Below are 14,698 nucleotides of genomic sequence, written 5' to 3'. Positions count from 1 at the left end.
GGCACAACAGAAGCCAATAGTTCTCTATTGTATATACATTGAATACAGTAACTTTCGTCCACTCTATAAAAAAGCATTTGACAGGGTTTTATTAGCCTTACTGTTGGTGTGGGATATGTTTTTAAACACTGTTTGTCACAACCCATGCACAATGCCTGAAGAGGCAAATCAAACACAGTGAGCTCTTCAAGATGGATACCAATCTTGACTCAAGCTGTTTTCTCTCTTATTGTAATGAAGACTGACTCTGTTGGCTTCCTAACTCAGCTGAAACATGGCTGAACAACAAGGCAGGGGCTGGAGGATGCCCCTTAACTCATTCAGTTGATCCTTCCATCCCACTGAAGTCAGTATCAGTAGAGGAGAGCTCAAGAGCCATTCAACAATTTCCTCGATATTACACCAGGACTGACCAGCCATTTTTTGCACCGAAGTTCCCCTCAGGCAGGTGGTGGCATGAAGCCACGTGAAGCCATAAACCAACTAGCTATTACCATTACACACATTAACCTCCTACTACAGATAAACCTCCAGATTAAGGCTGGTTTGGGATCCCACTCACCCCCTATAATTTAAGCTTCTGCATCAAAATGAGATTCTCTTTCTGAGAACTCTTTTCCTGTTAAAGATTGCAATGAAAACATTGAACATCCTCTAACACCTGTTTGTAAGACCTTCACATCACTAGATGATTGCTCAAGTCTGGATAAAACAATGTGTTCCCTCACCAATAGGCTGCACCATCTCAAGATCAGTAATAATCCAAACTGTATGACCATGCAACTCAAACTCATTAATGTCTTGTGTGGTGGTGGTGATACTTGATCCTTTCAAAATCCCTTCCAAGATGTTTGTTTTTCTGGTGGACAGAGATTGAAATTTTTCTGTCTGAAAGCTTACATATGTTGTTGAGTTCAGCAGAGACTCCTTTTGATGGACTGGAACTAGAAAGCATCTGGCCACATGATGTACTCTACACATGCAGTGCGTGACCTTTCAACAGTATGTTGGCCTCTATTCACCAGAAAAACAAGAAGATATCCTTGAAGGAATTTTCAAAAGGAAAAAGGTGTGGTAAAAATCATAAGTGTTCAGATCTAAAAGATCTTGTAAACAAGCCAGAGCAACAGGCTGGACTTTGTCCACCAAAACACCCGAAGGCTTCCCTCAAAACAGTTTGCACTCTCCTACCACTGTGAGCTCAGCAAACCTATCAAATGGCTAGTCTAGCAAATTCACATCTGTTTACCTTTCACACAACACTTAGGGAAGGTTACGGTCCACTACTCTGCTTCAGACCTTGGTCCGTTACAGTCTAACTGGCCGCAGGAATACTCAGTCCAACACAGATAACTACAAATTACCCACCAGCTTACAGACTCACCCCAGGCCTAAAACCACTAAAGGCAATTAGCTGAAGCACACAGAGAATCTACTTCACTGGAGTAATGTTCTCTAATTCAGGAAGCTGAAAAAGAGACCCCGTGTCTTTATGCTGCAGTGGTGAGAAAGCCAAAAAGGTCTCAAGATCATGATAGGAAATTGCAAAGTTACCTTCATAAGCATTCTCACTCCTTGTAGCCAGGAGCATTGAAATCCATGCCAATGCAGCTCAAAAAAGACACCAGGACTCAGACTGATATCACCGTCATCACAAAATCATCTCCATGCTCTCTGCCAACACAAATGATCCCAGTCCTGGTGGTAACCAGCTATCCCAGCTAAACAGTGACTTCAGCTCCTGCAGCCCGATGACTGCATTCCCCTAGAATGATGAATGGAGGTGCTCTTGAGGGCTGACTCAGTGCCTGGCAGTGGAAAGAGATGAGTAACTACCTTTGAACCAGTTTTTGTTCTAGCACACATACATCAATAGCACTGCCAAAGACTACAGAAGTGAAAATAGCTGCAGTATCAGAATGGTCTCAGAAGACTTTGTTTCAACTTTGGTTGATGCCAGAGATGCTTGCCGTATGCCTAGGCCTGCTGCGGCAAATAAAATCAATTATGCCTTCATCTAACTGCTCAGCTCCACCTTACTACTCCTCAAATGCTTCTGATCTTCATCAGAACACATGAGGACACAAAGCCTCTCAGTGAAAGTGTAAACTCATACAGAGCCTCTATTTACATAAGGAGATCCCTGTGCGGAATGCCCGACATATTAAGAAAAAACGTAAACTACTGTTTTGTAATTTCTAGCGTGACATAATTAACCATCTATATTACTGTGTTTAAGTTTGATATCAAGAAGATCCAAGACAGATGATTTTTCTTAGAAGAATGATTATGTGCAGCAAATATAGAAGAAGAATGAGAGGGATATCACTTTTTTTTTTTTTTAATCCAGAATAAACTTTTAAAAAACTTCAATAGCAAAGCACTAAGAACTCCAACTCATCCACAGTGGGAAAATTCATTGATAATTAACTTGTCTAACAGGTAAAGATCTTTTCTGGAGAGCAGCATGGGATGTCTTAGCTGGACAACAGCTGTGAGAAGCTACACAATAGGAAAGGTGCTGTGCCCCCATATCCTTGGTACAGACAGCTGGCTGCTAATCCATGGGATGTCAGGCTCTAGGCAAGAAGTCTGAGCAGAGATGTGATATTAACAGCAACCCACAACAGAAAGTACCTAAGGAGAAGCATTGAGCGTTTCCTCTTCTGCACACCCTCAGTTTTAGCCAGCCGCTTTGCTGTTGCTTTACTGCCCCCAAGCCTAACCCCACACATTAGCAGTGCAGGCTGAGGACAGCTGCACCAGCCCAGCAATTCATGGAGGGGGGACAGACAGCACACACCAGGAAAAAGGCAAATTAAGTTTTCTTTTCATTTTCCTTCTCAGTTATTACTCACAGAAATAGAAGTATAAGCCCCCTTTGGGGAACTCCTTTCTTTAAAAGAAGGCGTCCTCTCTAGCTGCAATGTGTTCTGCAATAAAAGTAGAACAGGAGAAGCATTCAAAGCAAATAATTTGGGGTTGACTGTGACTGCGTCTCATTTGTTTTTAATTTTGGTATTAGTAATCTTTCTACTGAAGCCATAAGAGAATACAATAGAGCTCACGTATTGATTTGTGTCCATCTGCCATTTGAAGAAAAGAGGATTCACTTGAGCATTCAGTAGAAAGACAATTATACACAATGAACAACATAGATGGTTCAAAAAATGTGCTGCCAATAAATGACATATTCCAGTGAATTCAAACCACCCTTCTCAAAATTCTGGCATTCCGCAACACGAAAATAAACTCCAAGTAGAAGGAAAAGCAAAGCTTGCCACCTACTGCCCAACAACATAATAGTATGTACTAGTATTGTCTATCCTTCCTTTTAACAGACTTTGCTTTTGAAACTCATTTCTGACACAATATGTACAGCATTCCATCTTCCTTCATCTCTTTAATAACAGAAAACACAAAACACCCGAAGGATTTTGTTTGAACTGTTTTTAAGCTGTTTATGAAATCCTTTAAAAGTCTAAAGCATCTTTTATCATAGCACCCAACCTGAAAGAGAATTCCTTTTAATATCATTCTGTGGTGGTATGGGCTCTAATGAACACTGTCCTCTGCTGGACAGTAGGTTTTCTGTTTAGAGCATACTTCAAATAGGAAAAATATATATTACAACAGACAAAACTTGTAAGAAAATATTTTTTCTGTACACTCCTACAGAGGAAATTTATTTTAGCTATAGATTGCAGCAGTAGGAGAAGAGGGCTGTAACGAAGACTGCTTTATTCAAAGTATTTCCTTCAACCTGCAAGCTCAATGTATTAACTGAAGAAGTGGGTCTCATTTTGTTCACAAGCAGGGAAATTCTCTTAAGTAATTGCAATGCTTTGGTGAACTACTGGCCTGCAGTCATTTGCATTAGTATTTTAGGAGAATGGTGTTTTCTGAATAGCAATAGGTCCTCTGCTTAATGTAGGCAGCTACTTAAAGTCAAGCAGTTGCAATTCAATTGCTTACAGAACTTCTGAGCACACTAGAAATCACGTCTTCACATACAGTGATGTGGACAAGACACTTCAAATTAACCACCAGTCTACCCTCTGGTACTCCAACACCTTTCTCATTAAAATCCTATGAGATAATTCAGGGAAAATTTGCTAGAGTGGGCAATCAACAAGGATTTACTGCAGACCTCCCTCCAGCAGAATACTGGCTGGTAAAATCCAATGTTTGAACAGTAACAGTAAGAGAAAATTCCACTTTCTCCAACTGCCTAGCTTTCCTCGTAGTCTGCATTCATGTCCTGAATACAGTCACACACAAAAAAAATCTCTTATCATATACTGATGAGCAGTAACCTTCAAAATTCAACATAAGACAACATGAGTAATAAACCTCCGTGGCAGTGGTCACATTAACAACTGATTACACACTGAACTGAACCCAACAGCTTTGGATTCCTGAGAGGAATTTCACAGAATCACAGAATTTCTAGGTTGGAAAAGACCTCAAGATCATCAAGTCCAATCTCTGACCTAACGCTAACAGTCCCCACTAAACCATATCCCTAAGCTCTACATCTAAACGTCTTTTGAAGACTTCCAGGGATGGTGACTCCACCACTTCCCTGGGCAGCCTGTTCCAATGCCTCACAACCCTTTCAGTGAAGAAGTTCTTCCTAACATCTAACCTAAAACTCCCCTGGCTCAACTTAAGCCCATTCCCCCTCGTCCTGTCACCAGGCACGTGGGAGAACAGACCAACCCCCACCTCGCTACAGCCTCCTTTGAGGTACCTGTAGAGAGCGATAAGGTTACCCCTGAGCCTCCTCTTCTCCAGGCTGAACAAGCCCAGCTCCCTCAGCCGCTCCTCGTAGGACTTGTTCTCCAGGCCCCTCACCAGCTTCGTCGCCCTTCTCTGCACCCGCTCAAGCACCTCCATGTCCTTCTTGTAGCGAGGGGCCCAAAACTGAACACAGTACTCGAGGTGCGGCCTCACCAGAGCTGAGTACAGGGGGACGATCACCTCCCTAGCCCTGCTGGTCACACTGTTCCTGATACAAGCCAGGATGCCGTTGGCCTTCTTGGTCACCTGAGCACACTGCTGGCTCATATTCAGCCGACTATCCACCATCACTCCCAGGTCCTTCTCTGCCTGGCAGCTCTCCAACCACTCATCTCCCAGCCTGTAGCTCTGCTTGGGGTTATTGCGCCCCAGGTGCAGGACCCGGCACTTGGCCTTGTTGAACTTCATGCAGTTGACCTCAGCCCATCGGTGCAGCCTATCCAGATCCTCCTGCAGAGCCTTCCTACCCTCAAGCAGATCAATACACGCACCTAGCTTGGTGTCATCTGCAAACTTACTGAGGGTGCACTCAGTGCCCTCGTCCAGATCATCGATGAAGATATTAAAGAGGACCGGCCCCAGCACCGAGCCCTGGGGGACGCCACTCGTGACCGGCCTCCAACTGGACTTGACTCCATTCACCACGACTCTTTGGGCCCGGCTATCCAGCCAGTTTCTAACCCAACGAAGCATACCAAACCTTCTTGGAGCTTAGGTAAAATAGAAACTGCTTTTCAGTAGGAAAATGCATGGCTCACAGTGAAGAAAAATATTCAGACCTAGCACTGAAGAAGAGAGTGAGTTTATTAGAGATGAAGTATATATCTCTTGGGGATCCTAAGTCATGAGCCAAGCAAACTATTCATAGATGAGAAATCAATGAGGCATTTGTCATTAATCAGACAGGCCCAATCCTGAAAATATGTCTGTCTTTGTCTAAGGCCAGCCCACACCATTCTCTGAATAAAGATTCTTGAACCATCTAGTTATCTGCTACATAAGCAAAATGCTAAGATTAAGTAAACCCCCTGAAGAGGGGTTCCTTGTGTCTTTGTTATCTATTTAATAAGGTTATTAAGAATGAATCCTCAATACAGATTAAGTGTTTAGACAACAACAGAAGTTATACTAATACCCAAGACCCCTCCCCCCCCCAAAAAAAAAAAAAAAAAAAAGAATAACAGATGATACCTGCAGCTTATTTTTTGAAGGGCTGAAGATAAAATATTAAGCAAAATTGCTGATGCAAAGAACAAAGGCAGACATCTACAAACATACTAAGCCTTTCCTCTAATATCCCTAAAACAGAGGAAAACATTCCTGGTTCATTGATTATTTTAACACTAAAGAAAAAGTCATTTTTCTCAACACAGAATATTGTTAAATCATATCTGAGACCAGCAAGAAACCCTGTTCTCAATTTGGTTTTCTTTCTTTGGATGTTAAAGGTACAGATGTATTTTAACAATAGGCATTGGTTTTCCAAATCAGTCTCCTGAGATCTAGTCCTACAGCTGTGTAGAGAAGGGAATGAAAATGACATGAAAATGATTCCCATTAGATTATTATTCTTATATGCTCCAAGTGAGACAGCTAGTTGAAATAAAGATTTTAGTTCATCCATGTCCTATATCACTGTCATTGTGCAGCAGTTTGCTTTTAGGAAAAAACGTCTCATTTCTTCTACCTGAATAAGTTAAAAAGCATCCTGCAAGTATAACATTTATTGAAGAGTTGTTTTGGTATCACAAACTGTTGCTAATGGAGCAACTCTTTTTTAAAGCAGGTGTTTTGAATGCTTGGGAAGACTTTTGTCTTGGAACAACAAAAGTGTTATCCCAACCTGAAATTTAACAAAGTAAACCCTCCTTATTGGAACTGAAAATGTGCTGTCATGCTATGCATTAAAAAACAAGCACCTTAGTCCCAGCAAGCTACCGGGAAAAAAGTGAAATTCTGCATATATTAGTACTCCAACAATTTTAGGGACTATTAAGCATTAAACCAAATATTGTTTGCCAACACCTTTTGAAATACTTCCTCAATAAATGGAAAATAATAATAGCAGCACAATTTCAAAAATTACGAAGTGGAAAAGCCACACTGAAGAATCACACACCAGTTTGCAACACAGCAACACATAGCATTTAACTCCTCATTAAATCCACTTATTATGCATCTTCATGCAGACACTGAATGGCCAGGTGCATGGTTTTTCAGCTAGGGAAAAGATGTTGAAAAACACTAATGTTTGAATTGGTGGTTTATATTACTGTTTTCAGCTAAACTGAAAGCATCAGTATAGTTTTAGAAATAATGGTCTTCCTGGAAAAGCTGTTCCAAAAGCAGAGGCAATGATTTCTACACACACAGAGCATGCCTACATTGTTATGTCTGTATTTTGCTGTTCTGAACATTAATGTGAACATGTTCCAGTAGCACTTGAAGATAGTAACTCAGCAACAAGCTAATTTAAAAGTGAAGGCCACCTTGTTGAGTGCATTCAACTAATGGGAAGGAAGGGTACAACAACTCTCAAAATCAATGCGGCTTACAGGGCTCAGGAACTGATGGACAAACCTCACCTCCGACCACTGGAGTTAAATTTTGAAGCCTGAGAAGCAGAAGTTCCCCGACGTTGCAAAGCACGTGGTGCTGATCCTATCTCAGCATTTAGATACTTTTCTTAGAATAAATCCTAGAGGACTGGGCTGTAGGAGCGCAGAACCTAGTAGCCTGGCTCTGAAGGCAAAGGTAGAAGTCTGCAATTGCACCTAAAACAGCATAGTCTTGGCTCACTCTTAACCAAGGATCTGTTCAGGCCCTTCTATACACACTCAATATCCTCAAGTATGCACTCAGGTGTATCAGTCCTAAGTACACACACACATGCATGTGCCTAAGTACACTGATTAAAACCCGAGTTACACCAAGAAAAGGAAAAAAAAAAAAGCAGATTTAAGAATATTCATATAGAATATCTTGCCTAGAAGGAAAAAAAAAAAAGATTTTCCAAGGTATCAGCATTGGAATTACAGTTTAGTTCCTCGCAACTCCCCGTGTTCCCTGAGAAGAGATGGTCTCTTCTGAAGAAAGAAGGCAGGGTATCATACAAGTTCTTGGCTTTGAAGGGAAACAGGGTCACCAACAGAGAATAAAAACAACTGAAATACAACTTTCAGAAGTTAAGAAGCCATCACAGACTTTCTATTTTTAGCTTAAAGTTGTTGGGTTATTTTTTTATTTTTTTTGACTTCTACGATGAGATGGCTAGCTCAGTGCATGAAAGAAGTGTGATGGATGTTTTTAAGCCAGACTTTAGCAAGGGTTTTGACAGTCTCCTGTTAGATTGTAGATTTTTATTTTATTTTATATATACATATATATAATTTTACTTTCTAACTATTTTTTCTTGGAGAAAAATTGGTGAAACAAGGATAACTGGAATATAAAGCAGGTAAAAAAAAACTGCCTGGCTAAACAGATGGTAATCAGTCATATGAAGTCCAGCTTGCAGGAGGTTAAGTGAGTAACTAGGTACTTTCCTGAGAAGATCAATACTGGGACTGATATTGTTCAACTTTTCTTTCCCCCCCTTGTCTAGGGGAAATTAATAGTCTCAGCAAGCATGCAGACAACTCCAGTGTGGAGGAGTTGGCTGTTATACCAGAGGGCAGAAGGATTTTGACAGGTTGGAGAAATTAACGGACTTGCAAACTCAAAAGCAAACACAAACTCCTGTATCTGAAATGTATCAACCATGTGCAAAAGCACAGGCTTGGTGTTGAAATGACTGAAAAGCAGCCCCAAAGAAAAGGATCTGAGGTGCTGTTTGACAAGCCCAACACAAGTCATTAGCATACCCCTGAAGCAAAGATGACCAAGCATATATTGGGCTGTGATGGCAACAGCATAGCCAGCAGGTCAAGGGACTTGTTATTCCCTTCTATTTGGTGTTTTTGAGACTGCATCTCAAGTACTATATCCAGCTTCAAAATTAAAGAAATTAAGAAGGATACTAAAATTAAGAAAGACACAGACACAGCGAGGCGAGTCCAGCAGACTGCACGAGCTGCATTTGTTCATTGCTGCATTGATTTTAGTAGGGTCACAACAGCATGGCCAATTCTCCTCTCAGTTTTGTTTGTGGTTTTTTTTTTTAAATCTAAATTCACACTAATCTCACATTTATCCCTTTTCAATTACTAAGAATTAAGGAACTATCGGAAGAAAATAGTACATTGTTGAAGAGAAGGAAAAAAAAATAATACAGGTTGATTAGATTCACTGAAATTAACAAGTGATCTGCTTGCCTGTAAAAACATGACCAAGAACACAGTTTTGGAGGGGACCTCCTAGGAAGCATTGAAAGGTGCATTAGACACACTGGTAATCCCAATTCTGCCACCTAAAGGCTGTGAATCCACCTCTCCTCCTTTGATGAGCTTCGCTTTGCCCAGTACAAAAGCAAACTTTCATATTTCATCGACAATTGCCTCCTGAAAGCTGCTGCTATTGCCTGAAGGTGTGCTGCTGTGACATTTAAGCGTATTACTGAGCTTTGGTTGGTTGATGCTATACTTTCTGGTGACCATTTTCAAAACTGTAATGGAAAGCTTACTTCAAAAGAAGAACAAAAAGCATTATTTTCTACTCCCACAGCTGGTAAATGCAGAAAATCAAGCTGTTGGTGCTATGCTGTTGCCAACATGTGAGAGAATGAGATGTGAAGGGAACACTTGGAGTTCCTGGAGAGCTATCACAGCAAGTCAGGACCAGAAAGCACATCTGTTACTGAGATCAGAATTACCACCAGGTTCCAATAAGAAGCAGATTTTTTTTTCCAAGACACCACTTGTTTTCAATTACAGCCATCTACATCTTTTGCTAACATTCTTCCAAGATGAGACCTTGTACCTGACAACATCCATCCCCAGCTCCGGGCTATGACAGTGTCCGTGTGTTCTAAATCCAAGGTATTCCAGGAAATGAATCCCTCTCCAGGTTTCCTTCTGTTTAGTGCTCTGTTCTTCAAAAAGAGATCTCTGGGAAGAAATAAATAAACTTCCTACTTCCCTAAATATCATTGCTACCATGATCCCACGAAAACACGTAAGAACACATCTCAGTGACTGAAGTCAGGAAAGTTGCATTCATAAACAAAACATAAAAGTTAATGGAGGATGGCAAAACAGAATCACTGTAGAGACAAGCTTCTCATAGGAGCTTATTTTGGTGTTCTAGGTTGGGTCCTGCACTGGCTCTCACCAGTCCTTGACAGTTCAGCATAACAGCAGCACCTGTATTAGCATGTGAACTGCACCAACAGTAGATAATTCCATTCCTGCCATAGCCTTTCCTACATTTATAAGAGTGGGAACAGGAAAAAGTTATTCCTACAAGATTTGAGCAGCCTTACACAACAGAGATTACAAGACATTCAAAGGAGGAACTGAAACAGGAGCTAGCCTGTTTGCTCTGCACGAATAGTATAGCCCTGATCTCACAAGAATCCTTTAGCCCTGTAAATTGCCCTGGTAGTCATTGAGAACTACTGCTAGCACTCATTTCAATAGTTACATCTAAACATGCACCTTCTTCTTTTTCTTGTTTTATACAACCACTTAGGTTTGTCAAACAGCTCATTTTCTCTCCATCCCCTGGCTCCTGTGTCTGGCTCTTGCTAAGGCTGTAAGCTGGATTTCTCATGATTACAAAGACTCAGTTACCCTTTCTCCCACTCTATTATTGAACTGTCTGAAAGTGATTTATCTTCATGTGATTTCAAAAGACTAACAATCCCATTTCCCTTAAAAAGCCTCTTTAAATCTAGAAGAAAATCCTTAGGCTAAGAAGGGTCATATTAACAAAGCCCACCTGGGTTTGCAGTGCTTGCGGAAGCATGCAGAGGCTCTTGGGATAGTAGACAATGTGACTTTTTCAGTCTGAAGTCAGTTCCTCTACATACGGGACATTGTCTCATGCAATCAGAAATGAACTTTGGTAAAGCATGGCACCCTTGCAAGTACCCTTTAGAAACACTTCGAGCATCAAAGCCTGGCAACCCACAGTAGCATGGAAATATATCAGCTTATTGTCTTTTTTCTTATGAAGTAAACCCTTTAGCCATGAACTCATCTTTTCCAGGAATAATGGAAAACAAACAAGTATTCCCTGGAACCATCCACAAGCCCCTTCCTTCTAAGCACAGTCTGAGTGGGTGAAAGCACAGATTTATTTTTTTCCCCAAGCAAGAACAGCCTTTTCTTAAAAAAGTTTTACTACCCAATTTGGAAAACTAATGTTTCTTGCAATAGGAAGAAGAACTCCTTGAGAATGCTTTTGTGTGGAGGAAGGAAGAAAGAGGCAGAAAGACATACAGTATTCTCCACAGGAATCAGAACTGAAGAGATAGGAATTGCCTGGCCTCACTGTAATGATTCGCTCTATCACACTTTGTGGGGCTAAGCACAGAAGCCAGGTACTGAGGATTAGTAGTCCTGCTGGCCTGTAGGGAGGGAGCAGAGAAATCTGGTTATTTTACTGGTAATTTCCCTTTCATATTAATCCTAATAACCCTGCTCACTGTGGGCTCAGAGTACTGCAAAATACTAAAAACTGCGTGGCAATTCCTCTGTCCTTCAAGACTTTAAGTGTATTTGTTCTTAAAGCCCATTCTGCTTCATCTTCTACATTTCTCAAGGAACCTGTTGGCTTGGGGTTAAGAACTCCAACAGAAATCTAAATATTTAAGTTCCTCTTCCTATTACACAAGATGCATGAACCTGTTTTTACTTATGACCTCACAGTTAGACAAACTAGGACACCACTAGAAGGAATCAGAAGTGTTTTGGAGGAAGGAACCCAATAGAGGTAACCAGAAAGCACCAGGTATCACTGGCAGTGCCCAGTGACTTCTATTCTCAGAAGCAGCTTGGAGAGGTATGGCAAGATGTACTTTGTTACCAGGAACGTGTAACTACTTAGGTGCAGTCTGGTATAATCCCACATTGCCCTTCTGGCTTCACTTTTTATAATTCTGGGCAAGGGAAATAACAGTTTATCTCCCAGTCTCAATAATCTTGCTCTTGAGGCTAGAAGATGGACTATATCCTTATTACAGCTATCCAAAAGTGACATCTTCAGAGGGCAACACTTTTTGCCTGACTTCACCTGAATCTGGAAGTACAGCAGCAGCTGCAGACACCTTAAAACTGCCCACTCAATTTGATCGCCAGGCTTCTGTGCACCCCACCACATTATGTGCAACCCTGGAACAAGTTATGGTCAGACACATTAAAATAAGCAACATTATAGTTAGAGAAATTTCAGATTAATTTGAAGTATTTCAACTAATGAAAGTAACATTGAAGCCTGGAAGCAGAGGAAAAACTCCCCAACAACAGGGGTGTTTCTTTGCTACCTATGACAGGCAGCTGCAGTCCTAAACCTCAAACGCAAGCAAACAGAAGCATCCATTGTAATAAAACTAAAAACGTTACTAGGAAAAAAAGGGGGAGGAGGGGACACAAGTATATTGATAGCAGAAAGGAGAAACCAGAACACATGCACAAAATCTTACTCTCCCCATTTATGTAGTGTTGGATGCAGTGTTGGGAATTTGTTGTTGATTAAACTCAATAAGTCAGCAGCATAAATTAAGAATAACTCCTGTGAAATTAATATAGCACTTTTATTCTAAGGAAAAAAATGACGGAATGATATTAAGGGATATTCTATTCTGGTGAGAAGATCTGGCTCACAAGGAGCCACTTAGAAGTCTTCGAGTTAAAATAAAACGTTCTTTAAAAATCAGTGAAAGATTCCAAGTGTGACTATATGAAAACATTTGCAAGGAACAACATTTTATAAATCCAATATATTGGACTTCTTGAAGAGCAAAAATAAAAACAAAGCACTTACTGTGGTTGCATTTGCTGAGGTAATCCAACAGGAGGCTTCTGCTTGATGGTGAAAGCCATCTGAGTCATAGGGCCAACCTTTGGTGGGACCTGCACCTTTCGAGAAAAGGTCTGCTGGGCAGCCTGCTGGGGAATGGGCCATGGGGGAGCAACAGGGTTCCGGCCTTCAGTGGAAGATGTGTCTTGCATGACCGTGTCCTCACAGGAATTGCCTTTTGTTCCTGGCTTGCACACACAAAGCTGAGGTCGCAGGCACATCCCTCCATTTTGGCATGGTGGTGCACAGTTAGCTACAAAAAGACATTTTAAAAAGTACCTGTGAAAAAGGATGACAGGAAATGCAAGCCCACCCCACAATTAAAAAAAAAAAGTGTTAATTGTTAGCATTAATTGAAGTAATATTAACATTGCTAAGCTCCACAAAAAAGTTTGTAAGTTGGAACGGCTTTTACTGCTCTCCTACATAATACATGCACAACATTTGAACAGTTTAGTAAAGTAAAATGTTGGTGAGTTAAAAAAAAATAAATTGGAAATGTGCAAGTTAAGACCAAGAAATACAGAACTCTTTAAAATCTGTTAGTCTTCTGTACTCTTTCCCTGCATGCTCCCTCCCTATACTATGACAACCAAAATGCATACTGATGAAAACAAAAATAGGCAGATTATACAAGTTTACTGCAGATCCAAGATTGGATTCATTCTGCTCCTATTTAAAATCACAGATCCCTTATATGCACCTAGAATGAATCATTACGGTCACATCAGAGATGACCAAAATGTTGCAGAGGCATGAAACGATTCAACCCTTCCCCCTCTAAAGCCAAGATGCAATTCCCTCTGAAATTACCACCATAATAACAAGAAAAAAAAAAAAAGCAGGAAAAAGAAAAAGCAGACACACAAACTGATCCTGCAAAGACATAGCTATACCTAGGGGCTGCGAGAGACAGGTGTTTGTGATTATCTTGCACTAGCTGCTGTATGCTCTTTTGTACCGCCAGTGCAGAGCGATAAGTTTCTTCAAAAGACAATTCACTTCTAGATACCCAGCTTCACACAGGATTAGTTACACTCTGTTTGTGTTGCTCTATCCACTGGCTACAGAGGGAGTCTGAATAATTAGCCTCCTCGCAACGGCCATCTCCTAGATCTAGTTAAAACAGGATCAGTTCCATTCTGAATGAGCAAGAATTATTGAGAAGCAAACCTTACAGACAAAATGAAAAAAGCAAAAGCAGCTGCTGATCATATGTATACATAACACTGCAAAGGTATGTGCCTCATTTCAGGATTTATTTTGGATGTTTCATCTTATAATGCTATTATATTTGGAGAATGTTAAACACTAAGATAGCAAAAACAGTATCTTCTTATCAAGAGGATTAAATTTAATAGCAAAATACAATTTGAATTAAAATATCAAAATTATTTTTTCATTTGTCTTAGAGATGCTATACAATGAAGCTTTCCCAAGAAGATACATTGCTGAGCAACACATTTTGCCCCTTCAAACAGAGCATACCTCTAATGTTGTTACAGATCTTTTTACATAGACAAAACAATATGCCAGATCAAAAGGTAAAGGTTTTACTAAAATAGGTAACACCGTATCATAAGCCATAACATATGATACTATACCATACTCAGGAATATCCAATTTCAAAGTAATTTAGAAAAAAAGTACACAGCCCTGTTCCAAATAAATTCAAACTGGAGCACTTGGCACTTCAATCAAGTTTTTATACATGCATTTATATACAAATATAAAGCAAACATACAAGCACACATTTGAAAAAAACTTGCTAGGGTGGAACTGTGTTAGCTTGGTGCAACTTGTCAGCTGATAATATCAGCTGGTACAGATGTATCATGTATACCATCTGTGCACAGGGCACTAGAGTTACATACACACAACTTCATTTACACCATGTGCTTCTCACACGTAAACTCCCTTCCATGTGCTGGTCAGC

General features: G+C 40.5%; 1 protein-coding gene across 5 annotated transcripts in view; it reads right to left on the bottom strand.

Moving 5' to 3' along the window:
* LTBP1 (latent transforming growth factor beta binding protein 1) overlaps positions 1 to 14,698 on the bottom strand; it is a 201,373-nt gene that overhangs the window by 171,495 nt on the left and 15,180 nt on the right. For all 5 annotated transcript variants that reach the window (XM_082756282.1, XM_082756284.1, XM_082756283.1 and 2 more), the window contains exon 3: positions 12,727 to 13,015. In XM_082756282.1, coding sequence (XP_082612408.1) covers positions 12,727 to 13,015 — 289 coding nt within the window. The remainder of the gene's footprint in view (positions 1 to 12,726; positions 13,016 to 14,698) is intronic.

This window comes from Aythya marila (genome assembly GCF_965140915.1).
Source record: "Aythya marila genome assembly, chromosome: 3".
In the NCBI taxonomy this organism is placed as follows: domain Eukaryota; kingdom Metazoa; phylum Chordata; class Aves; order Anseriformes; family Anatidae; genus Aythya; species Aythya marila.
This window is presented reverse-complemented; position numbering and strand designations above follow the sequence as displayed.